Source organism: Phragmites australis, chromosome 2 (assembly GCF_958298935.1).
Source record: "Phragmites australis chromosome 2, lpPhrAust1.1, whole genome shotgun sequence".
NCBI lineage: Eukaryota > Viridiplantae > Streptophyta > Magnoliopsida > Poales > Poaceae > Phragmites > Phragmites australis.
Genome location: NC_084922.1, coordinates 23597481 through 23625253, shown reverse-complemented (window position 1 = coordinate 23625253; position 27773 = coordinate 23597481). Strand labels below are relative to the sequence as shown.

The following is a 27773-nucleotide window of genomic DNA, read 5'->3' as shown; positions in this document are numbered from 1 at the left end:
GCGCAGTGCAACACTATCTACGATTCGGGGTACCTACAGACTACAGTAGGTGCTTGTCCTTCTGTATATATTGCCTCCGATACACATTTTATATCATTATTTTGTCTAAATATAAAGTAATAAAATTATAAAAAAAGAACCTTTCATGGAAAATCTACTTGTGCATATATTCTGGGTCCAGCAGTATATCACTTTTATGCGACAAAAATCTCAATACTTCTAATTATATAGTCTCTCAAATTACTTAAAAGGTTGACTACATGTATTATTCCAAAATAACGTCCATTTGATAGTGGAAGGAGCAATTAATAGTGCAAGATATTACCACTTCGAGCAAGTATAGTCACTCGGACAAGTCTTCAAAGAGCAGTATGTTTAAACAAGTCATCGAATTAAAGATGGGGATCTATCGGTGGCATTATTCTGAATCGGGATCTTTTGACGGTACATTTCTATAACTCTGCGTCTTTGACGCTGGACAAGTATTGTGATTTTTATTTGAGTTTATCATCCTACCAAGCCTATACGATCTTCACTTTTCTTATGTATCTCTAAGACCCAATGAGATATTACAAAGACCAGAAGGGAGGAGTGATCCTCAAACCTATCTAGATGATCATATCACAACAACCAACCAAAACAACAAGACTACTCAAGGTTTCTTCCGTTATCGAGTTTAGATGAGCCGAACTTGAGCCTACTCAAGCTTGACTCAAGCCGAGCTCGATCCCGTCCATTAGCTTGGCCACCATCGTAGTCTCGTTTAAGATCGGATCGATCTTTTATCGAGCTTGAGCCTAGCAAGGCAAGCTCACTCAAGCTCGACTCGTTGGCAGCCCTAGCGGCGGCGCAAGTCGGGCGGAGGCGGGCTTGGTGGCGACGCGGGCGCTAGCAGGGTAGAGGCAGGCTTGGCGCTACGGGGCACAATGGTGGTGCGGGTGCTAGCAGGGTAGAGGCGGGTCAGGCAGGGCATGATGCGGATGAGGGCATTACCGGTGCAGAGGCAATTGCGAGTGATCTAAATAAAGGAAATCATAGAGATGATTGTATCAAGTCTATATTTATCCACTTCGGAATAATATGTTATTCTAAGAATGACTATCATTTACATTGATTAGCAACTATGTGACTTGTTCGTGGAAGTCTTTGTTTGTATCATGATGTTATTCTTATTGATCTTTGGTCACATATCATTGTGATCATTTATAAGACCAGCACATGTATTGATTGATGATCGCGTTTTATAGATCATAGGTATAGAGATACTAAATCAATAATATGGATATTAATGATACTGATGGGATTGTTATTAATGATGTGCCATTAGTTGTTATATCAAATGATGTATTTGTAGGATCCTTAGACTTGAGATCGTCATTGATTTCTAGAATATATAGTGACATACTTTGGGGCTGCCAAATGCTACTCTGTAACTGGGTATTCATAAAGGTAGTTTTTGGATTTTTCATGAAACATGTCATAGGGTGTGAGCGATCAAGATGTAATTTGCCCCTCCTTGATAACGGGAGAGATATGTCTGGCTCCTCGAGGTAGTTGGATTGAGAAAGTGCATGGCCATACCAATATATGATTAAAGAGTTGACCATAGTGAATCCACTATTTAATCGAGTAAATGGTCGAGCTATCCTAAGGGTGGCACGTATCTCGCCTTAAGCTTGACTGATATTATGGGTCAAAGGGACCAATCAATGTGTATATCAAGATTCAGCCGATATGATCTTTGTGTATACTCTGAAGTTGACATGTCCTGTTAGGGACCGCTATTGATTTCGGTTCGGAAAGGGTTTTTGAGTCGTAGTGGTTTGTACATGAATCTGACGGGTTACACACTTAATGGGATGGATCAAAACATATAGATTGGATTCATATATGAGTTTGATTGAATTATGATCCATGAGGAGTTAGAGTCCTAAAGGGCTTCCAATGTGGGAGCCTATTGCGAGCTCTATATAAGAAGATGTGTGGGGGTGGGGCATGCTATGTGAGAGCCACTTTGAAACTCTAGCCACAGCCCTCCACACGATCTCCCAAAAACCCTAGCTGCGTGTACGGTGCTAGCACACTGACGTACACGATCCTACCCAGTACGTGTGGATATCATAGAGGCGCTGCTGCTATTGTGGCGCTGATCTCTTTGGCGTGAAGGTCACGACGCTATTGCCTGGCTAGTCGAGGACATCTGCTTGCCTGGTTGAGGAGCATGATGCGACCACTCTGAGCTGGTCGAAGACGCGATAGACCTGCGCAGAGCTTGTCGTGGGGCTGGTCGCGGGACTGATCGAGAAGATTGATGCGCATGACGTTGGATTGGTCTTCTCTAACTCTTTTTCCGATGTATTGTGCAGTGTACACATGCAGGAATCACCACTATTGCCTTTGCTTTTTTGCGTGAGTATGGTGCGTGCCCCATGAACTTTGGTGTGCAGTCAGTACAACGATTGCACTTGCCGTTGTAATTCAGTTGATCAGCCAGTAGTAGTACAGGTACGAGCAATCTTTGCAGACACCTGGTACTGGTAGTAATAGCTAGCCAAATGCAACAACAGTTCTTCTGACTACAAACACATTGTCAGAGGATGAACTTTACTAAAGAGCAGTAGAAATAGTACACCAATGTACTACACTTCTTGTACCAGGAGCAGTCGTCAGGAAATTTACAGGAGGTATGGTCGTATGGAAGTTTCAGATGTACTTTTGCCGCGCGCCGCTTGGACCCATGCAAGACGCAACTGCATCTACGCAAATCATTGTCCACCAAAAGGCACCTTTTCCCATGTCCCAGCGCGGCAGCTTTTTGGGTGTCGTCACAACAGCATCTACGCAAAGCATAGCCCAAGACGCAACTGCATCTACGCAAAGCATTGCCCATTTTAGAACCCACCAACCACCACTTCCTCACGACTAAAAGTCAAATCCGTTCGGATACGGATAGTTATAATATTTTATATTTTATTCTATATTTTTAAGTTGAAGTTAGTAATAGTATTAGATAATTATTTTTTTATTATATATAGTATCTTATACTTTTTTAAGTAGCGGATAGTATCATAAGTTTTCGGTTAGTCAGATAAATAGAAAATTTTCACATCATTTGTATCCTTATATAACACATTAAATAGTATAGAAGTGTAATTAAAATAAGCCCAAAGAGAATAATTACTGAGATATGAAAATTAGAACATTCAATATTATCTCATATGAATGTGTAACCATCTACATATATATTATCACGTTTTTAAGTGAAATCATAATAGACCTTCTCGTAACATCTAACGTTCAGATACTTCGGACGGATATTAGTCATCTTGTACCATATCCCACATTTTTTATCCAAAGTTAGACATAGATAATATTAAATGATATTAAACACAAATATTAATCATACCATATTTACTTCGTAAGAGGTAAAAAAGGTAAAAATTATCCATCCGTTTTCACCTCGTGATGCGCCCTATATAGGACACCATGACTACAGCGGAAAAGCAGTTATATTCCCGGCACTGCCTGTTCCCGGCATCCGGACCATACATTTTGCCTCGTGATGCGTGCACCCATCCAGCTGCCTTTGTATTTAGAGTGTATATGGTACTATTTTTCACTGTACACAGCAGATATGAGAGAGAGAAACCAGAGAGATGGGTGGGATGTGCCATAAAGATAGAGATGGAAAATAGGCAGTAGATATTTGTATTATTCGATATTCGTATTCAGTTAAATGTAAATATAGTATAAAAAATTGTATTTAATTGATAGACGGATATAAATATAAATATACCTGACTTCTTTTCCAAAATATGGATATGGATACATCCGAATCCATTTTTCAAGAATGGATATGGATAATATTCGTATCCGAATATATATAAATATTTTATATGGAATATAAATATGAGTAGCATAAACTATTCTTTTATCTTGTTTTCTTACTTAATCTTTTTTATCCTACCTATTATTTTATTATTTGATATTGTACCATGTATATTGAGCAACAAATCAGATCCTTTCATCTCCCATCCAACAGTCCAAAATTTCTAAAATCATAGTATTGTATTAAAAGTGACTATTTACCTTAAGGTAGAGGATCAATCAAAAAATGAAGTTTCTTATATTGAATTGTCATTGTGCTCATATCAAATAAATTTATTATTTGACATTTTATCTTAGAGTTGTCGGAGATTCATATACTACTGAATCTAGTACGTATTCATATGCAGATTTATATTTGAATAATGTGATTTATATTCATATTAAAATATTGGTAATAATATGAAAAGTGGGCTATCGATCCGTTTTCACACCCACATAAAAGTACATGCACTTATTGCATTATTTTGACTTTAGTGCCACTACAACCACCAACACAGAGGACATGTGTACTTAAACTTTTGCATGCATTGTACCACCTATAATTACCTCCTGCTATTGTTTGAATTTTGAATGTTTAGAAGAATCTTTTTTATTGAATCTACCTAGAACCTTGCGCAATGTGAGAAACTCCGCATTTAAATATCTATTTACGTTTCTTGTCAATTTAATACATCCGAATGTTTTCTAATATACACCATACACTATCATAATCACTTCTACTGCGATGAAATTGTAAAAGTAAATTATGTAATTTATGATAAATTATGATCTATGGACCACTAAAGTATTAGACTTATGATAAGTAAAACAATTTTTATCTATTTTAATTATAAACCAATACAGCATACTTATGAACCATAATTGTCCGACCAAATAATGTTTCAAGTTATTTTGCCTCCTAAATCTTTTGCTAAATTATATTTCCTTTTCCTGGCTAGTTAATTTCTTATGGCTCAACACCAAATGTACAACTTAAATCACAATTTCCATGTAAAAAAGTACAAGATTGATAAATAATATATATGTAAATATTAATTCAATAAATAGAAAAGAAAAGGGATAAAAAAGAGAAACCCTTATATCTCCTATCGATCCAAGCCCAATTCATTAGCCCAGCCTGCCTGCGCTGCCAAAGCACAACCCATCTCACCCTCACCCTCTCCCTCTCCAACCCAGCCAAACCAGGCCACCCTCCCTCTCCTCGCGTGCCCTTGGGCCACACCACATGCCCAGCCTAGCTTTCCCTTGCATGCTCGCCTTCGCCGCCTCGCTTGTTCAGAACCACTACCAGCCCACGTCCACTAGCACAGTGTTGTTGCCAACCTCGCGTTGAATTCCTGTGCATTGTTCGATCCCAGTCCAACAACTGTCGCATTGATCCAATGAATTCTATGGGCGAGGACCTTCCAGAAGGTTTCAATGGGATCGTGATGTCCCTAGTGTCAATCTCATGCTTGATCTCCAACCATACTGGCTTCAAATCACGAATTCGATTCGGAATGAACTCGCTGCCATCCTAAAATCTAGGACTAAAATCTTTGCACCCAAATCCTAGCTGGCTATGAAAGGGCGGTTCCAGAAGACCGGCTTAGAGATAGAGTGTGTCCTCCTCAATCGAAGCCCCAAGAATCTCCTTTGGAATCACATTCGAACATATGATTATCGTGGGGATAAAACTGCCACCGCCATTTAAACCCAAACCCTAGTCCCAAGGCACACCAAAGCTTTCCTGTTACACCTAGATGCAAGATCGACGCCAAAAGACCCTGACCTAGAGCTCCAAAGGATTTTGCCGCCATTGCTTGTCACCAATCCAAAGAAGAGGTCATTGTCGATAATTCTCCACATAGGTGAGTTTGCCATAGTCTTCTCTACCTTTTTTGCGACCCGTCGGAGAAAGCCAAAGTGTTAATGCATTTCCGATCGCTCTCTGGTCACACTCCACCGCTTCGCCGTCGCCATCGTCGCTTTAGCCAACCAAATACTGACTCGAACCACCCTGGCTATCTAATCTATTCTCATTAGTCAAGATTAGATATATCACGTACTCCTTCGCTTCGTAAGACCATGATCGTCCAATCTAGATCTAGCCAATAGGATTTGATGAAGAGTGGCTTAGTCAGCATGCAACACCACCCTACTACATCAGCGTCCTTGTCTATGTGTCAACCATGTGTCATTAAAATGTCAGCCAATGATGCATGCGTGGCAACTGTCGCCAGAACACCTCAATGCCACCTCAGTAGCGAATGTAGCAACATGACAGCAGTTTCTACCCATGTGTTTGTGCCACCTCACCAGATGCATCTACGTGTCAAGCCACATCATCAAGCACAATCAGCGATGAGTTTTCTTTTTAGTTGTTTTCCATGCTGACATCATATTAGGGCCTAATGATGCAGTACAAATATTTTCCCGTATAATAATATTTTGTTAATAGTTTTAAATAATGTTTTCTTTAATAAATAAATAGTTAATAATTACATTTAATGTTTTCTTTATTTTATTAATTCATATAAATTCTAGAAAATCATAGATTGCTTCAAAACAATTTAGAAATGTTCCTAATCCTCATAGTTTCACCTATAATTAACCTTCTTGCTCTATTTTAATCTTCTAAAAGCCATAACTTGTTCCGTAGCTCTAATTTGATCCTGTCCTTCACCAGAATTTTCAGAAAAACCTAATATATTGAGTGATGTTGTTTGTGTGTTATTTGGTTGTTTTCGGATCTTAGTGTTTATTTGTTTCCTTTCCGCTTATGTTCGCGAGAAGACTCCAATGTTCTGGAGGAGGAAGAAGGACTGCAGGACCAAGACTTTGAAGATCCAACTGAGTATTGTGAAGGCAAGTTGTGTCCCTGACCATATTGATCTCAGTTTTTAAATGTTTTGTTTCACAAACATGCATGCTAATAATATTTTCCAGAATGCCAAGTTAGGCTTTACCCTAGTTTTTCTATATCATCCTTGTCACCATAGGTATGATTTGGTTATGAAAGGATAGATGATGCTTAGCCTTGCTTTGGGATGGTGACAATGATAATGCTCTTATGCAACTATGATAAAAGATGATGGTATAATTTTTTTTAGCAACGTGGAACTAGGATTTGAGCGAGTGGTTTGGATGAATTGATACAGATTGTATGGTTGGATGTGTGGTAGTCAAGCTCAAATCTAAGGACCGGTTCATAGATTGATCATTCTGAGTTAACAATACAATCACAAGCCTGGTATGGGATAGGCCAAGCTGATTAAATTACTTGACTCTCAACATGGTGTAGACTGTTTGGTTGTAAGGAATGAAAGGGTGTACTTCCTAGGATCTATATGGCGCAAGTGGGGATTTTTGTTGTTGAGGTGTATTCATGTGGTGGTGAAACCTTAGCATGTATGCACATGTTTAGATGAGCTTTGTAAAGGCTTTGGTATGGATATCTAGCACATACCTCAGAACTGATGCTTTGGTTGGTTAGTTTGGTCAATCATGATGGTGGGAACTATCATTTAGGTGTTGGTTTTTTTTTATGGTGATAACCTTGGTTGAAGTGTTGAAAGGTTGTTTAAGTTAATCTGGTCATAATCTTGAGGTGGTTATTTATTTACTATTATTCACTTAACTATTTACTTGACTTTAACTGTTTTAAAGTAAATATTATTTTATGCAAAAGAGTCATATTGCCATATTATATTTCAAACCTTCATATACATATTTTTCCTCACAACTTGCTAAGTACGATATGTGCTCACACTTGCTATAACTAAATAAACTCAGTTAGAGAAGATATTGAAGAGTTTATGGAAGATGGAGCGTTGTAAGGTGTTTTATCCATCAATTTCCTTGTAGAGTCATCATGAAGGATAAAGTCTATGTAGTTCTGCTGCAATTTTATTCATTTCTTCAACCCTTGAAGGTCACTTTTTGTAAGAAAATTTAAGTACAATTAATTTGGATATTGTAATGATTATCATTAATGAAGTCACTATGTGTTAGAATTTATTTTTAGGCTTAGCATCTAGATTAGATTGGTCAATTTCTTGGACTAGGCTCAACAGCTTAGCAAATCCTAATAGTTGAAAGGAATACCCAAAGTCAACAAGGAAGATAAACCATTAAAACCGACAAACCTTTTGACTCTGTACCCTTGATTCCACTATGATTATTGATCAATAGTAGATGTGTTAAGCTGGAGGAAGGAGAGGATGAGGCCAAGTCATCATGCCCCTTATGCCTTGGGCCAAATTAAATAAGTCCATGTAGAAATGTACTCATCGGATAATCTGATGTGAACCCCAAAGTATTCACCACATGATCCTATGACCATTCGATGACTAGACCAAAGCAAGTTTACAGAAAGGGATGCTGTGAAGAAGTTTAGGCGCCGTGCACCCTTAATGTTCCGGTGATCACCGGAGGATCACACTGGATCAATTGTGCAGAGAAGATTGTTTGGCTTCAAGATGGGTATGAGTACTCATTGGATGACCCAATGACGTCACCGAATGGTTGCACCAGAGTATTTGGACAAAAGCTACGTCATACCATGTTAGAAGAGCTTACACTCATCAGATGTTCCAGTGTTCTTGTTGAAACCATCAATGGAACATCCGATGAACAAAAGGTACACCAACGACTAGTTCTGGAGACCGTTGGATTGCACTCACTAGATGATGTGATGCATAGAGGGACTTTATTCATCAAAACATCTAATGTTCACATTTTTTGGGCAGTTTTCTCTAACGGCTAGTTTTAGAGGTTGGCTCTATAAGTATTCCACCACCCAACCATTTGAAATTGTAGGAGCCAGAGGGAGTGTTGCCACAAATATTTGAGAGCTTTTGCCAATAAGTTGAAGATATTGAAGACCAAGGCAATTCGTATAAGATTAAAGGCTTGATTAGTGCTAGTGTAGGTCCAGTGTGCATCTAGCTAGGGGATTAGCCTAGAGTTGGATTAAGTGAGTGATCCACACTTGTTACTCTTGGTGTTTACCGAATCCTAGATGGCTTTACGGTGTTTGTCTTACGAGACTTTTGAGGAGGTTGTGGATCGACCGCAAGCTTTGTGAGCACTTGGAGTGCATTGTGCCGAAGTGGCAAAGCACTACCATAGTGTAGACGACGGTGAGCATCCGAGAGAGGCTTAGTAGGAGACCCACCAACGTGTGGGGAGCTATAATGACTATCCACGGATTTAGCCAACCAGGGAGCTTGGCCATTGCAATGGCTCCAACGTAAACTAGGGGTGAGTGACAACTCATCGATAACACATGAAAAAATCATCGAGCCAAGTTTGTATTCTCTCTACCCTTCATATTTACCTTTTGCATTTACTATTCCATATTATCTTTCCTAGAATTGTCATGTGTAATTTGTAGGATTGGTTCCTAGGGTGCAAGATTTTATTGCGATAGAGTAAAAACACTAGAAAAGCATATAGCATATTTAAATATAAATTGATTTTGTTTATCTTGTTGAATTTAAGCCATAGTTTTATGTGATCATAATTCAATCAATCCTTACAGCCATGCACACAAGCCAATGGAACACTAAACCTAGGGAAAAGTTAGTGAGAAATAACCATTTATGGAACTATTAAATGGTGTTTGTCGGTGGATGAACACCGCAAGCGGGGATCCTGAGGGACCCCCTTTGAGATTTGGTCGGGTGGCTGATTCCGGATCTGCCTCGTATGTGGGGTTAATGCGAATGTATCGGATCTAGGTGCAACGGATGATCGTCGGCTAGTAGGAGTAAATGCTCAAGGGATTTAGACAGGTTCGGGCCGCACGGAGGCGTAATACCCTACTCCTTTATGTCTGATGTGCTATTAATGCTCTTGGAATTCCTTTCTCTGGATCTCTGTGTTACAAGGTTTTGGGCCCTATCTTTCTCTTGTTGGCTTGTCTTCAAGGTTAGGTGAGCTTCAGTTTCAAGTGCCTAACTCCGGTCTTGTGAGCTTCGGTCTATTGGCTTCCCCTTTTCTTTCTACGAAGTGCTCCCCCCCCCCCTTTTATCTACTAGGGGAGGCCCTCCAGGGAGTGCCCAGAACGAGGGCACAAGTTCCCGTAAACAATAAATGAAAAATAACCATCATGGGTCTACAGTTTGATGTTACAGGGGGTTGAAAATGCGTCCCTCGGACGGTCTCGTCGGTCTTTACGCCCCAACTTTAGCAGGTGCAGGGGGACCCACCGGCCAGCCTCTGAGCGCACCCTCATGCCCGTCTGGTCAGAGTAGGTCTGATACGGTCTGATGCAACGGGGCGATATGCGATAAGCCTTGAGCCCATCGAAGATATCTTCAAGCCGTCTTCCTGTATGGGCCCCGCGAGGGGACATGCGATGGGACCTATCGCATTAATTGTTCCCACGCCTTCCTGCCAGAGGGTGGCAGGGGCTGACGTACTCAATACGATAGGCATGGGGGGGGAGTGGTTGGATGTGACCGGCCACGCTCCCCCTTAAATGCAGCATCGGGCCTCCCACCAATCAGCACCTCATCGTGGAGTCCTAGCGGGGTCCACCAGCAAGGGGCTTCTCGGGTCCTCAGGGAACTCTGGGTACTCAGGGACCAACTGTTCTTGGCCCCGAGCACCCCCTCCTGGACCTGGCTCTTCTCGGGTCCTCGGGGAACTCTGGGTACTCGGGGGCCAACTTTTCTTGGCCCCGAGCACCCCCTCCCAGACCTGGATCTTCTCGGGCCCTCGGGGAGATGGTCCCCGAGGGAGGGCACCATGTGGCACTACGCTGTCCTGGCCTCGGGACTCGGGGACCCCCGGTTCCCATATCGCCAACAGCAGCACCCGGGCCCATCAGCAGGCAATGGCCCAAAGACTACGGATGGGGCCCTATTTCTTCGAGGCCGATCACAGCATTGGTGCCATGTGGCTTTATGTCGCCCGGTGCTGAATCATACTCTGCTTTGCACTTCTCCTTCCTCGATTTTGTTTGTACTGACATCCTAGGAGTTACTGACCAGGCCGAGCACCGACAGTCTACTCCCCAGAACTAGGTTACCCTGGCCACTTGCGGTCGAGCAGCAGGACCACCCGAGCATCTAGCCTCCGAGCCCGCGCGTAGGATCCCGTGCTCGGGGCTCACAACCCCTGGGCGCTTGCGAGTACACGGCTGCTGAGTCAAATAAACACAGACAGACACAAATTTCTTTTCTCGGGAAACGAGTCCACCTGGCACGGTACACGCCATGACCAGTGAACGCTTTTCGCCCCGCGACCTCTCAAACAAATAGACCGGAGACACGTGTAGGTGGAAATGCAACCAAGAGTCCCCACGGTTCGGTGGTGTCCGGGGTAGGACTGACCAGGCCGACCACCGACAGCCCGCCCCCGGGGTCTAGGCGGTCCCGACCACTCATGTTCGAGCAGTAGAACCACCCGAGAACCCAGAGGCTCAGTAGTGCTCGGGGTACTACCATGCCGGGTTTCCAAATTCATGCCCAAGTACTCATCACTTCTTGAAAATCTCTGGTTAGTCGATCCTCTCCATTGAATTATTGATTTGGCCATGCAGATAGAGAATTGGATCTGCCACATTTGAGAAGGAAGGACGCTTTCAGAGACGAAAGGCCATGATAAGATGTTATTAGAGCTACTATGATATTCTAATGCCGGGCATCACAGCCCACCATAAAGGACCTAGGTTAGCCATTGCCGCCTGTGCGGTACACCGACTACTGTTTGTCTTTGTCGTTCCGGAAAAGCCAACACGAGGGCGGGGTTTTGTGCGTGAGGAGATCGCCTCGCCGAACAGATTAGCATACGAGGGTCCCGAGGATAACTCGGGACCGATAGTTTATTGCGTATGTATGAACGGAAATTCACATGACTTTAGTGACTCACCGGGTCGGTGTCAGCCTTCCGGCCGACCAGGTCAAGAAAGGGTAGATGCCCCGATGCTTGGGGTGCCCGGGAACATGGATTCCCCTGTGCAGAGCACTTTAGCCCCCAGATCATCCTTTTAGCACCCGAGCACTGCAAACCCGGCAATGGAACCAGGGGCTAGGCGGTCCTGACCGCTCATGTCCAAGCGGTAGGATTACTCGAGGACCCCAGAGGTGCGAGCATTTCTTTGCAAGCTTAAAATAGGCAAAGATACTTTGCTTGGTGCGCTCTGTCAGTGCGGTACTCATTATAGCTCGCTCTCGTTTTTGACCCGAGACCTCTCGAATGCCCAGGCCGGCGAAGTGTACAGACAGAGACATGACCAAGAGGTCCCATGGTTCGGTGGTGCCCAGGGTAGGACTGACCAGGCCGAGCACCGACAGCCCGCCCCTGGAGTCTAGGCGGTCCCGACCACTCATGTTCGAGCGGTAGGATTACCTGAGAACCCCAGAGGCTCGGTAGTGCTCAGGATACTACCATGCAGCCGAGTACCACAGCCTACCACAACAGACTTAGGTCAGCAATCACTGCCTGCGCCGCATACCGACCGGCATCCGTTTTTATCAGCGGGAAAATGAGAGAGAGCGCGTTTTCCTCGCACAAATCGAGCATCTCACCAAGTAGATTAAACATATGGATTCCAGAGGAAAAACTCGGAACAAGAGCAATATGGGCGTATAGTAATGATTTATACAGAAGTGACAAAAATAAATAGAAAGTGATAACTTACAGGGTTGGTGTCAACCAACGACCCTCTGGCGTTCTTCCCGCTGCCTGGATAGGCGGGTGCCTAAGGAGTGCTTGTGCCGCAAGCAAAACACTCCCAGGGCTAGCGTCACCGAAGTTGAGTTTACGTCGTAACGGCGCCCGGCGTTGTCCGGATGCCGACCTTGCGGTAGGGACGATTGCCTCTTGCTGTGGGTTTGGCGGCCCGCCTACAGCGGCCACAGCCCTACTGGGCCCAGCGCCATTGTCCCCGATGTAGGGAGGCACCGTATGGGCCGGCTGCTGACGCTACTGAGGATCAGCAGGAGCTGGGGCCTTGTGGGCCATGTTTTCCACTTCCTCGCTTGAGTTTGAGTTAGCGCGCTGAAGACAATGTCCGCCCGCCATTTTTCCTGCAAAAAACGAGACAGATCTAGGGATGCAACCCCACTACCTGGCGCGCTAGCTGTCGGTAGATGAACACCGCAAGTGGGGATCCTGAGGGACCCCCTTTGAGATTCGGCCGGGGGCTGATTCTAGATCCGCTTCGTACGTGGGGTTAATGTGAATGTATGGGATCTAGGCGGAAAGGATGATCGTCGGCTAGTAGAAGTAAATGCTCAAGGGATTTAAACAGGTTCGGGCCGCACGAAGGCGTAATACCCTACTCATGTGTGTCTGATGTGCTATTAATACTCTTGGAATACCTTTCTCTGGATCTCTGTGTTACAAGGTTTCGGGCCCAATCTTTCTCTTGTTGGCTTGTCATCAAGGTCAGGTGAGCTTCGGTTTCAAGTGCCTAACTCCGGTCTTGTGAGCTTCGGTCTCTTGGCTTCCCCTTTTCTTTCTACGAAGTGCTCCCCCCCTTTTATCTACCGGGGGGAGGCCCTCCAGGGAGTGCCCAGAACGGGGGCACAAGTTTCCGTAAACAATAAATGGAAAATAACCATCATGGGTCTACAGTTCGATGTTACAGGGGGTTGAAAATGCGCCTCTCGGATGGTCCCATCGGTCTTTACGCCCCAACTTTAGCAGGTACAGGGGGGCCCACCGGCCAGCCTCTGAGCGTGCCCTCATGCCTGTCTGGTCAGAGTAGGTCTGACACGGTCTGATGCAATGGGGCGATAGGCGATAAGCCTCGAGTCCATCAAAGATATCATCAAGCCGTCTTCCTGTATGGGCCCCGCGAGGGGACATGCGATGGAACCCGTCGCATTAATTGTTCCCACGCCTTCCTGCTAGACGATGGCAGGGACTGACGTACTCAGTACGACAGGCGTGGGGCGGAGTGGTTGGATGTGACCGGTCACGCTCCCCCTTAAATGCAGCATCGGGCCTCCCACCGATTGGCACCTCATCGTGGAGTCCTGGTGGGGTCCACCGGCAAAGGGCTTCTCGGGTCCTCGGGGAACTCTGGGTACTCAGGGACCAACTATTCTTGACCCCGAGTACCCCCTCCCGGACCTAGCTCTTCTCGGGTCCTCGGAGAACTCTAGGTACTCGGGGACCAACTATTCTTGGCCCCGAGCACCCCCTCCCGGACCTGACTCTTCTCGGGTCCTCGGGGAACTCTGGATACTTGGGGGCCAACTGTTCTTGGCCCCGAGCACCTCCACCCGGACCTGGCTCTTCTCGAGCCCTCGGGGAGATGGTCCCCGAGGGAGGGCGCCATGTGGCACTGTGTTGTCCTGGCCTCGGGACTCGGGGACCTCCGGTTCCCATATCGCCGACAGTGCTCTACAACCATCAATTGTTGCTTGTCTCAAAGGAAAAAGAGTGCGAAACGAAGCTCCCCAAGAAAATGGAGAAATATTGTGAAATTAATTAGCTATTTTGCTGGAATGCTCTTCTTCTTATATATGCATGTCCTTGAACAGTTGATAACAAATTTTTATCATGTTAAATGCAAGAAGACGATAAGCATACTCAACTTCTTGATTTTCCTTACCAAATAGCCTTGATATGCAACTATGACATGATTGGCAACAATCATGGAATTTGGAAGTAGACTTTCAACATGAGCCATAGGAAACTAAATCCTTTATAATTGGATCAAAATTAATCCCCTCTACAAACAAGCACTTAAGCATCATTCTGCTCAATTACCACGAGAGCATGTAATTCACATTCAGATCTATGTGATGGAATAATTTATAGGCGGTGGAGACTAATCCATTTGTGTGCAGTAACTTTCATATCCTAAGTTTTCACCCACTAGCCATTTTTTTTCCAAAACGAATCAGCAAGAGAGCTACATGTTATGTTAATAAGGAGAAGCAACATTTACAAAAATGATAGTAAAAAGGAACTAAAAAGAGATCCAACTGAAGTGTCGGTCGGATAGGATAGAAAAACCTATTCTCCTAAAATGAGATGCCCTAAGCATCACACTCCTACAGATGCCCAAAGGTTTGCCTGTTCTCTGATCCTATGGGCTAAGTTTAGCATAGGTTGTTCTATCTTCTTGAAAATCTGCCCATTGCACTCTTTCCAAATTCCCCAACATGAGAGGATGATAAGGGATTTTAATCCCTTTTTTGGGATCCTTGGGCTAAAGACATCTCCACCATTGGAGCATGGTTGTTGATGGCATCTACGATAAAGAATGCAAGGCTAGCTGAGCGAGCTGATCTGCAAGGAGGTCACAAATCCTTCTGGTCCATGAATAAATGATAGTGACTTTCTAGGGTACGTCTATAGAGATCAGAGTGGATTGTTAGGCAACCCTCTAGGAGAAAGCCTATTGGCGGTCCAAAGCTTGCTTTGAAGAGCCAACTAGGCAAAAAAATTACATTTTGGAGGGGCCCAAACCTTCCAGACGATGGCCTAAAACTCGGTGTCCAAAGCACCATAAAAATGTGCTTTGTATCACGGATGCTTGGATGTAGCTCAACACACTAGAATGGAGTCCAAAGGCCCATCATCTCCACAATAAAGCATGTAGAAATTCCCACCATGGAGTCAAGACACAATATCCAAACATTATTTGTAATGGCCTCCTGAAGGGTACAACTTTTTGCTTTTGACTTCTTGAACACCAATGGAGCTAAATCCTTTGAGCGTTTTCCTTCAAGCCAAGCTGAGCATCAGAAAGAAATGCGCTCACCATTCCTAATAGTGATGGTGGTACATGCTGCAATAGGAATTCATCTATATCATTACAAGGGATTTCCAATCTCACCCTAGGCAAAGGTTGGGACTTCCATGGTTGCCAAAGCCATCTGAGACGAAGGCTTCTGCATATCCGCTTCTAATTGACTTTACATTTGCCACATGTCAGCTCTTTTGTACCTATCCAAAAAAAGCGCATTCTGATCTTCTCCAGCGTCGGTCGTTATCAAAAGAGTCATCAGTTTGCACTACCATATTCCACGCAACTGCAGCTGATGTATTTTCATGCATGATCTTTTATCGTCGCTAACTATTTATTGCTTTTCCATTTACATGCACACATGGTGTGTCACATTGTCCTTTTCTTCTGCTATTTCAACAGCTTGCCATATGGTATCAAAAGTTTCTTAAAACTAAAGCAGAAGCTCTGCCATTATCACAGGTAGTCAAGCTCCATCTAACGATTTTCTAAACCGCTAGTGACAAGAAATCAAGGATGTGCCTCTATGTAGTAGTGAAGTGAAGAGATACACCAGTCTTAAAGAGAAAAACACCATAAAAAATACAAACACCAAACATTAGATTTATAGAAAGTAGCGGCTAAGATAACAAATGGCCACATCAATTCAGACAAGGTATTCAAACTAGCTTGGAGACTTGAACCACCTACTTTATGGATGTGATACCTACAACCATATGAAACTATTTCAACAAAAATAAAGTCAATCAATATCTAGACCTATAGTTATGATTTTCACAACTAGACTATGACAAATGGTGATGATAATAGACTAAACACTAAATTGGCAATTATGCAAGAATTCCAAAATTTCAACCAACTTAACTTTTCATAACGTTACTTTGATTCTCTATGGTGATTTTGGGTGGAACAAACCAAGACTAATTGTGATGATCAAAAGATCAACTGAAAATAACCTCAAATGATAAAAACAAAGAACGCTGATAAAAACTTACATAATTTGATCTCTATTGCATGGATAGATTCACAAGATACAAATCAAAGCATCCCTTAAAGGTTTCACTAGAAACCCTACCTTAGTTCTCTCTCTAATTGACGATGAGTAGTATAAATCTACTATATACGATAGTCATATATGTATATGAATCCCCTAGGGTTAGAAGCGTTTATGTTTGTAGATTTGGTGATCTGGTAGGTGTAGTTTTTGGTCTCCGGGAGGTGTCAATGGAGGTGATGTCTCGCTGGCTTTTGCTCTCCCTGTTGGTCGTTTGCGAGCTCGTCGGCTTCTGTGTCAGCTCCGGCGTCGGCCATGGCAAGTGCTTATCGAGGTATTATGTAGTATGTGTCTGGCAAATGGGGGATACTTTTGGTCCCTCTTTGTGTTTGTTTGGATGTGTTGCTAGGCTTTATGCTGGTGATGGTAACTTGTTCGCTGGGTCTCCATCCTACCCCTGGTCGAGGGTGGTGGTGCCAGTGAGTTTCCTTAGCCGATCTAGTGATGTGGCTGCAGATGTTCGTCCAGTGGGACAAAGGCGTTTTGGTTGGGGTCCGAGTCATCAGCTCTTGCAGCGTTTCCAAGGATTGGGACCCGTCATCAAGATCGGTTGGAGGGCTGAGCTCCAACGTCGGTGGTTTGCATCAAGCACTTGTGCAGGGCTACGATGGTTGACGTCTAAAGGAAGAAGATGATGAAGAGTTCTCGTTTTATCGCTTTGTATTTACTGGTTTTTATCAGGCGTCTCAATGTAAAAGTAAGATACACTGTGCTTCAATTTTAATATAAATCCCACCCCCTTTTCGCAATAAAAAAAACCCCACGGTACGCTGTCTTTCCCCTCAATCCTTTCCTTTCAGAAAGAGGACCCCAAATATTTCGATCACACTGTTGTGAAGAGGGCTGTTCGCATCTGTGATGTTTGATTACGATTGGAAAGCAGTCGACAGTTCGCGGGCGCACATCGCCAAGTCTTCTCTGTTTGTCCACATCTCTATTGCATGTAAGGCTGCCAAAAAGTCTAATTGCTATGTTTCGTGGAGGATTAACTCCAGACCACCAGACCAGAAGATTTGCATGTGAGCACGAGCCTACCACAACAGAGAAAATGTACTTACATAGCACTTGTCTCGCTGGCAGCACTGTTCCGAAACAGGCAAACTGGCGTGCGATCATCCAACTGATGCTTAACATGCTTTTGATAATTGATTCGTGGTTTACGTCTAATCTGAGCCACTGAATCCACTGTTATCTGACACATGAATGAATTTGATAGCACTGAACAAAAATAGAGCTACACTGTGACACTAACAACGACAGATTCCAGCAGGTACAGAATGTGAGATGGAAGTGCATGCCAGTTTTTACTCTGAATCTTTAGTACCACGAGGAACAATATGCATGGACCTGAACGATCCGTGCATGCTACATACAGTTCAGTAAAATCTGACGCCGGGCATTCGCCTCCGATAGAGCTATCTTGTTTCAGCAAAAACAACCATCGCAATAACGTACTGATTTGAGACGGAAAAAAAAAATCTACAGCTAGCATACACCACTATCTAGGGAGTTACACAATCAGGACCTGTTTAGACTTTTGACCAAATAGGTTAGCACTCGGCACCTGTGAGCTCTACAATTGCTCAATTTTCGCAATCCGTAGCAATATCGGCTCAAGGACATGGCAGATTCAGCCACAAGCATCACTGCATCAAATGCTGCTAATCTTACATAATAACGTCAAACTCTTTTGACGCTATCTCCATGGATAACCACGGCACCCTCGGTCATCAAAGTGCCAAGAGCACTGCGAAGCTGTAAAAGTTTCCATGCATACATCAGCATATGCCGAGCTACCAAATAAACAAAAGAGGTTGTGCAAGCTACAGTTTCAACTTACGTCGTGCAGATGAATTTCCATAGAGCTCTGTTTCCTCAGTTCTTCCAGCAACTGCACATCAATCATAACGAACATTTAGCTCACTGCTGAGGCAAACAATGATGATAACAAAGGAAAAGGTTTCTTTACCTCTATCATTCGCATTGAGGAACCCCCAAGCTGCATTTTCTCCATGATAAGGTTACGGGTTGCTGCAACAAGGTTTTCACGTCTCTGCCTTTCGCTTGCGGATATTCCCGTCATGATTAGATCCATATCAATCGTACCTTGATTGATAAAAATACCATCAGCGCTGGAAACAATGGTTACAGGGATTAAAGAGCACGGAGAACAGAGCCAGGTTTATCTGACCAGTTGCGTGATCTGTTGCCGATTGCTGCATGGCAACTTCAAGAAGCCTGAAGGCCTCCACAACATCTCGCACTTCAACCTATAGAAACCAAGAAAAGATAACTAGTCACAAGAGCTAAAATTGATATGGAACTAAACAACAATCAGCAACCAAGCAGGAATAGTGTTTACCACTTCTGAGAACCGCATTCGGGCTAGTGCTTCACTGAGACGAATCAAACTCTCTATTTGTCTAGCTGTTGCAGTAATGACCTATCCACCAAGCAGCAAGGTATTAGGCGCTTCTTACTGTAAAATAGGACTATGAGCATGGTAAAACAGAGACGTTACCTTCTTTCTGCTCCCAGGGCTATTCCCTCTTTTCCTCATCTCAACATAGCCACGAGTCAATTCTTCTGCAGCTTCATCAGATAACTGTGGGTGAACATACTTCCTTGCATAGCTTATGTATGCAACTAATGTGGGCAAATCCAACACCTCAAACTCCTCAAACTGCACAACAGGATGAATGCACAACTAATTAAGACACAGGATAAGCCAAGAAGAGTGTTATAATTTGTTAAATCGTTGTACGTTATCTGTTTCATCAAACATGAGAAGTAATTAAAGCTTCAGATATAAAAACTGAGTTTGGTGCCTTACATTTGGATTCTGAAAATGTAGTGAAACAATATGCTTAGCCAGGCGTCTATCAGTTTGCTCATCCGCCTTGTCTAAGATAAGATAAATCAGGTCGAACCTGCATATATTATTTTGATAAGAGTTGAAATTTCCATAACACTCATTCACTTTGAAGCATACAGGCATACAGGTGTGCAGTTTCACAGAAAAAGAAAAGAAAAGGCAGTTATGCAATTTGTTACCTTGAAAGCAGTGTTGGAGGAAGGTGGATATTGTCAATTACAGAAAGTCTCGGATTGTACCGTGATTCGGTAGGATTTGCACACGCTAGGACAGATGTTCTAGCATTTAAAGATGCGATTATTCCAGCCTTTGCAATGGATACTGTCTGCTGTTCCATCACCTACAAGAATCGCACAAGAGTTAGCTTACATGAATAATCATTATTTGCATGCAAATCGTACAGGAAAAATTCAACAAAGAAAGACCTCATGTAACATGCTTCGGGCATTATCAGACATCTTATCGAACTCATCTATACAACAAACACCTTTGTCACTCAAAACAAGTGCTCCGCTCTCAAGAACCTGAAAGGTACCAAGTCATGGTTCAAGTCACCGGAGTTCAGTAAGATAAAAGAAGGAACCAAAGCAATATTGTGAATGATTCACAGCAAACTTACAGTTTCACCAGTCTCAGGATCCTTGGTAACATAAGCAGTAAGACCAACAGCAGAACTTCCTCTACCACTTGTATAAATACCACGAGGAGACAGTTTATGCATGTACTGGAGAAGCTGGGATTTACTCGTTCCAGGATCACCAACAAGTAAAATATTGATGTCACCTCGGAAGCTAGCCCCAGAGGGAAGCCTTAGGGGATTGCCACCAAAAAGCTGGACATGGAAAAGTATACAATATGTTATGGTTAGCTATTAGACATACTTTCGAAAGGACATCTAAATATTATTATGTAAGTTACCTGGCACAAGAGGCCTCTTTTAACATCATCCAACTCCCATATATTCGGAGCCAATGATCTAGTCAATCTCTCATAGATATCAGGCAACTTTGAAAGCTCTTTAAGTTTCTCAACCTGAAACTCAGAAAGAAGAGTGTTACCACGAATTCAAGACAGCCCCATTCAAGAAAGGTAAGGGTAGTAAAAGTGACCTTATCGCTAAGGAAGTCCTCGTCAGAGGACTTGCTAGCATTGGTGTTATCAGTATCCATGGTGTCCTCCACATGAAGCCGGGACTTGTCTGTCTTCTTTATGTGAAGGCAATCAATGTACGTCTGAATGAAGAAGGAATATCGTCGGACAATACTTCAGTACATGATTTGAAGCAATTTTGCTGAGAAGGAATTCAAAGATGATAATGCAATAAAGTTCCGTATTCTTAACCTTAAAAATAGACTTCACTGTCCTTTGAGATGGTCCAATTCTAATACTCATAGCCCTGTATATTCCAGTGATCTGTAATAGGAAAAGGAGGTAAATTGACAATTTCCATAAACGAGAACAACATGCCTAGATTAGCAGTACGGATCAATTCAAATGGTTTCAGTCCTAACCTCAACCCTATCTCCAGGCTTTCCAGCATCCACAAGCTTATCGTGCATCAAGACACTAACTGTATGAGGAGTACCACCTTCTGGGATCTCATCTGGTGTTTCCTGCAATTTTATGATCTGCTTGTCTGCAAATCTGGTTGTGTAAAAGAAATGTTTCATCCAATGTCAGGACTATGAAGCTATTAAGCATGCTAGTAAAGACAAAAATGGCAACAATTTGAGCTACCTGCATCGGTTATGCACTAGCGTCATAGAATTTGTGGCTTTACATTGTTCTTTCTGGCAGATGTGTGGCTCAGTTACTCTCCCTAATAACGCAAAGCCATGATATTAGTTTCACAATAAAACAATACAAATAGACGAACATTAAGTTATCTGCATATGACATGCACGTCTTTCCATATCAACCGAGTAGAGAATAAAATTCATATGCTACTGGATAGCAAAGTATCCATATGCATTTTCACAGATTCCACTGCTTCAAGGTAAATAAAGAAATCTTTTTCCTTTTTTTTCATTTTTTGTTTGCTAACGCTCTACCTATACATTAAAGACAGAAATAGAGTTTGCAAATAACCACATCTACCCCAATCGAACTTGCAGAGTGGACGAACACCAATAACAACACCTAAACACCACCACTCAAACGAAGTATCCAAACCTTGCACGGATAAAACACTTTCCGGATGTTATGATTCACTAATAAGTATGCCCAGCCGAAAGGAGAACTAGCAGACACATAATATGTTGAAGATTGACCATTACTTCTATGTGGAATATATTTGGGAACAAAGGTCAAAAAGTTTCAGAGGACAATTACTTAAGAGATTTATCATCATGACAAGTAGCATACGAGGACAATTGTACTGAACACTTTCATAGTTTCAAGGTCACAACGGTTTGACACATCTATCCAATAATAGACAGGTTTAAGGCACATAAAGTGATTATTAAAACGTCTGAATTTCACTGGAAAGAAGACAAAAGATCAGCATCGTATGAACTGTGAAACAAATGTTTTTACTAGTATTATACCTCTATCAACCATGACGGGCTCTGAGTAGTAACCACACACCAGGCAGCGGAACACGGCCTCCTTGAGCTCCGGAATGACTGAACTGCACCTAATTATCATACCCTTTATCGACACCATCTTCTCAATGTCTACAACGAAGGGGAAAATCAGATCAAACAATTGCCAACCACAAGAAGCTCGAATATTGACAGCCTTGGCACAAAACCAATCAATTACCAGAAGGGTTCAGATTCCTCAAGCAAATCGACGACTTGAGGTTGTAGATCCTGGTCTGAATGTGCTTCTCGAAGAGCGGCTCTATGCGTGCGACGAGGTCCATGAGCACGATATCGAAGATGGCGAGCACCTCGAGCGGGTAGCGCACCATCTTGCTGTAGAGGTCGGGATCATGGTCGAAGACGTCATGCGCGTCGACGTCGAGCGACTCCGTACCCTCGAGCTCGAGGATGCGGTGGATGGCGCGCATGTACTTGCCCTCGTCCATGACTGGGTCGACGCGGCCGGCGTCGCGGGGGTCCCGGAAGTGGCGCAGGAAGCGCAGGATGGCAGCGTTGACGTCCTGCACGCTGATGTTAGTGCCCCAGACGAAGACTGGGGTGGCGTCGACGCCAGCGCCGCCGCCGTCGGTCTCGGGGGTGTCCTCGTCCCCAGCATCGGAGGACGGCGGGATGTCGTCGGTGGACATGGGGGTGGAGGGGGTCGGCGGGAACCGGCCCCTCCAGTTCTGGCGCTGCCGGGCGGCGCCGGCGCCGGCACCAGACGGCGTGCGATGGCCGGGGTGCGGCGGCGTCTCGAACCCCCCGAGGGAGGGTGAGGAGGCGTATGGGCTGGCGCTGCCGCGGCGGCGCCGACCGCCGGCGCGGCGCGTAGACTGCGGAGGGGAGGAGTTGGTGGCCGGGAGCGGGCTGGATGGTCGGCCATCCGACAACGACACCGCTGCGAAAATCAATAGAAAAGATTAGATTTTTTTTCCCACACGAATCGAAATCTCGGGGGGGGGGGGGGGATCTGCAAGGAAAGATCGCAGCGATCCTCAGAAGAGCAGGCGATCGGATCTTACAGGGTGGGGAGCCGCCGCCGCCATTAGACGCCATGGCTTGCTTGCAGACACAACAGGCGCAGTGAGAGAGAGGGGGGGGGTGGGGGGCGGGAGATGGGAAGTATAGGGGAAGGGTAAAATGGTGGGAGGCGGCGGCGGCGGGAAGAGGGGAATGGCGGGAACGAGGGCAGCGTTTCCCGCCAAGTGATATGTGAGCGGCATTTGACGGGCCACCTTTGATAAGGGCTGGGCCACTGGGCCTATCACGCTTGATATTAACGATGAGGACAGAGTGGGCCGTGCGCGTGAAGATTCGACTGGACTAGTAAATTCTCAGTGGAGGACCGAGTTGGGCTCGGTTTCCTAACCCTGACGTCGTTCGGGCAGCCCACCCGAGTTCGATCCTGATCGACTCGCGTGTCTCACCCGATTTTTCCTCGCTCTCCCGGGTAGAGCTCGGGTTAGACTTTACGTGCACTAGGTGCTATTGTTAAAGACATCTCTTTTAGGCAAGCGTGTATGCCTAGAGTATAGGTTTGTAGGTATTAATTTGTATAGGATATGTGTGGATAAGTATGTATATATAGTATGAGCTTTTACTTGAGTTCAGATACTACAACACGTGTCAAAATAAATATATAAAAAAGTAAATTTTCAATAGGTTTCCATAAAAAAAGTTAAATTCTCAATGGACTAGCAAATTCATAGGCCTTCTAGCGTTTCCTCTCTATCGGTCCACCGACGTTTGGGTAAAAGTCCATTACACACGTGTCAGCAGACGGTTGGGGGAGGCAGGCTCCGGTAGAAGCAGGATTTGGGCGGCTTTCAAACTTCAAACGCGTCTCTGAAATTAGGGGTGTGACAAAGACTATATTGATGACAACTAATGCAATAAAATAAGTTCTATATCAAATTTTTTTGAAATGTTCGAAAATACGCATGTACTATGTCAACAATTCATATATATTGTTTCTACAAATCACATATAATTTTTTTAACATTTCGTGCAAATGTTTGAACCGTCTTACCAATTGTTGACTGCGTATGGATGGCAAAAAAATTATACAATAAAATAAGGCAATAGTGTTGTCGGTGTCCTGTTGGTCAACTGGAAATAAGCTTTGATCGTTGCTGCTATCTTGTGCCAAGAAAAAAAACGAGTTGAATCTGACTTGTAAACTGAAATTGAATCTTAATCTGTTTGTGCTACTTTCGGTCGATCTTCAAGCTATTCTAGTGCAAAACCCTTATAAATCCAGTTGAATCTACCCTTCTGCAGCATGTACTCCTAGCCACGCCTAGTCATATTCTGCTGGGCAGAAGCTTTGCTGCCAGCCGAGAGCTATTTTTGATGCACAATAATTTTTGTTGCCGTGCATAGGTGCTTTGCACAGGAAGAGCAAGAGCACAGGAAGCTTTGCCTGCATATTTTAGCTTCTCTCGTGTGCCGAGCAGGGTTCAAAAAACCGTCGGTAACCGCTAAAAAATCGCGGTTACCGACCTTCCCGGTCCGGTCCGATTTCAAAAACCGCTCGGTAACCGAAATTTGAATTCAAAAAATTCGAAAAAAAAAAAATTAAAAAAAATCAAAAAACTCTTTAAAAAAACTAGACACAATTCTAAGAACTTCTGTGAAAAAAAATTTCAAAAATAATGTCGTTTGCATCATATTCTATAGGGAGAAAGTTTGAAAAAAATGAAAAAAATTGAAGCGTGCGGCTCAATTATTAACTCACGTTAAGGAAAAGTGTAACATGCAAACACATATTTTTCTTGTATAAAACGTATTTTAAGAGAACCTTTAAAATTGATTTCACTTTATTTAGAGTTTTATTAAATTCTCTATGATTTTTACAAAGTTCACAAGCATAAAGTGAATATGTTAAGAAACATCACTGTAATTAATTTTTTCATGTCTACTATTATTTTTTCTACGTAAATCATAATATAAATAAGCTAATGAAAGTGGTTTCACTAATTTTTAAGGTGTGATGGGTCAGTTATGAATTAATCTAGTCGCAACACATTTACACAATCATGCATGTTACAATAATTAATTCATGAGTTCATATATTTTTAAAATATATAGGATCATGTAAGAAGACTAACAAAATTAGTTTCATGATTGTTGGATTAGCAAAGAGTAAACTATGCATTTACCTTGGTTTAACAAATAAAATTTCTCACAGAAAATTTTGAACTTTTTTATGAGTATAAATACTTTTATCATGTAGATCATGTTACAAGGAAGTCAACAAAATTTGTTTCACTTGATTTGAAGCTCGGATGAATTAGTTATTGATTTTACAAGATTGAACCCTTTTTTAGGTTTTTTGTTGAACTGCGCTGAAATTCGATAAAACCGCTCGATAAATCGAGAAAACCGAGCGGTTACCGAGCCAAACCGACCGAATCAAAAATGCGAGAAAATCGCTCGGTAACCGACCCAAACCGCTCGGTAACCGACCCAAACCGCTCGGTTACCGAGAGGGGGAAAACATGATTTTTTCGCAAAAATTTAAAATTTGCCGAATGAATTTTCTCTGAATTTTTTTGAATTTTTGACCGGTAATCGCGGTTACCGCGGTTTTTCGGTTACCGCCGGAAGTCGGTAACCGACCTCCGGTCGGTAACGCGAACCATGGTGCCGAGAGGACTTTAGCTGCTGGGAAGCTTTGTCCGGCTAAGTGCTTTTTGACCTGTGCTCGTACAGCTTGCATCTTTGGTTTGTAAAATTCCTTGTGGCTCTTTCTGATTAAAAAAAGTGATAAAAGGCAAAGAAGTGCAGAACAAAAGATTTTTAATATTATTTCTTTGTACGATAATTTCAGAAATAATACAGAAAATCATGAAATTTAAAAAAAATCACATGTTTGCATGACCGTTTAGTGAAAAACAAATATATAAAAACCTTAGCGTGAAAAATAGAGTTTTTGCACTACAGTTGAGCGAAAAATGTTTTCGCAGGACCATATCGGGAAAATAGAAGAGTTTTTGTAGGACCATATCGCAAAAATAGTTTTTGAAGGACCATTGCGAGAAAAATAATTTTTGCTATACCGGATCGTGAAAATAATAATTTTTCCTGAACCGTCTAGCAAAAATTGCCGAGTCCTCCCGTGACGCCCCGCACCTCCTTCTCTCTGTTGGTCAACATCTTCACCGAGCGCGTGGGGAGAAGAGAGGCCAAGCACGTGGGGAGGAGATAGAGGCCAACATGCGCACGAGGGAGGATCCATCTGCACGTTCAGCAGGGAAAGGGAGGAGGCTGGTTGGGAGAGAAGAAGAGGAAGAAGAGGGAAGAAGAAGAGGAGGAAGGAGGAAGAAGAAGAGGAGGAAGGAGGAAGAAGAAGGAGAAGGAAAGAGGAAGAAGGGGGAGGAGGAAGAAGAGGAGGAAGGTAAAAAAAATTGTAATTTTGTTTTTAATTATGGATTAGAAAGATTTAATTATGCATTAGAAATTATGTATTTTGCTTTATATGTATACATGTAAGATTTAATTACGGATTAGAAAAAATGATGGTAGGTTATATTTTAGGTCACGAAGAATTTTATTTTGAGTATTAGGTTAAGAAAATAATATATATATATATATATATGTGTGTGTGTGTGTGTGTGTGTGTGTGTAGAATTATTAGTCAAATTAAACACATGCAATTTCTTGTTATTACTTATATGTAATTTCTTGTTATTACTAATGAGTATAGAAAATAACTGTATAATTAATTATATTATCTCAGATTTAGGACTGTAATATTGGTTACAACGAAGATTATAATAGGTCACATTTTAGGGAAAATAATTGAGCATTACGTTAAGCAATTATAAGTTAGTCACATTAGATAAATGCAATTTCTAATTAACAGGGAAAATAAGTTAGTAATTTATTTAATATATTTTTGTTAGATTGCAGTTATGTCAAACCCTATAAGACTTAGAGTTTTCTATGAAAATGATCAAATTCATAATGATCCATCTAGTGTTAATTTGAGCAATTTTTTCGTTTACCATTCTTGAGCACCCAAACCCTTAAGGTACAATTTGAGGTTTAGTATCAAATCAATATAACCATGACAATATATCATCTAAATATGATATGAACAGCAATTAAAACCCATCATGACACCATCTCGCTATACAACTCTGTACACCACGAACAAGAATAATACTTCTTCGAAACAAGCTTGTAACAAGGAAGAACACAATATTACCAGACTGAGTTTGTGAACATAAACTAGATTATTAACATTGTGGTGCGTGCAAGCTTCTAATCCCTATCCCATTATGCTCGTCAAAATAGCCTAGGCATACCTGTAAAAAAAATCAATGGGGTGAGATAAACTTAGCAAGTAACGACTATAAATATATACATATTTCACCTATAGTTTAAAATGCAAATTTTTTGAAAGAAAAACTTACTTTCGAAGATGGACCAAGACATGTGAATTTAGAAAGTACTCTTCCGCAGAGTACAATATCTGCTAATATAATCTCCCGTAATGTCTTAAAGCAAAGATAATTCACAATTGTATAAAAAAAAATCAAACAAGGGTGTACAAGACATAGCGATTGCCAAACGAACACCCACAATAACCATATATCATAGTATCAATACTCCAGGGTTTCATATTCTTTAGACGGTATGAGAATATATGAATGCCATGATGCTACT

The 27773-nt window shown here is 42.7% G+C and overlaps 1 protein-coding gene across 1 annotated transcript; it reads right to left on the bottom strand.

The window, feature by feature from the left end:
• Positions 1-17920: 17920 nt before the first annotated feature.
• On the bottom strand, positions 17921-23263 carry LOC133903861 (DNA replication licensing factor MCM4). Its single transcript, XM_062345335.1, has 18 exons — positions 23123-23263; positions 22279-22998; positions 22062-22190; positions 21253-21334; positions 21027-21159; positions 20857-20928; positions 20625-20747; positions 20434-20547; positions 20135-20347; positions 19941-20039; positions 19695-19855; positions 19474-19570; positions 19162-19323; positions 19003-19083; positions 18832-18910; positions 18610-18746; positions 18481-18531; positions 17921-18395 (listed from the first exon to the last, which is right to left on the bottom strand). Exons 1-18 carry the CDS (start codon positions 23154-23156, stop codon positions 18321-18323), a joined length of 2562 nt encoding a protein of 853 aa, XP_062201319.1. The 5' UTR covers positions 23157-23263; the 3' UTR covers positions 17921-18320.
• Between the last annotated feature and the right edge of the window lie 4510 nt (positions 23264-27773).

Excerpts from the sequence above, each read along its gene's own strand:
- LOC133903861 (XM_062345335.1), bottom strand. The coding sequence starts at position 23,156 with ATGGCGTCTAATGGCGGCGGCGGCTCCCCACCCT. Across the intron at positions 22,999-23,122 it reads CGGCGGCGGCTCCCCACCCT|CGGTGTCGTTGTCGGATGGC; the intron begins GTAAGATCCGAT and ends TGATTTTCGCAG. Across the intron at positions 19,571-19,694 it reads CCTCCAACACTGCTTTCAAG|GTTCGACCTGATTTATCTTA; the intron begins GTAACAAATTGC and ends TAATATATGCAG.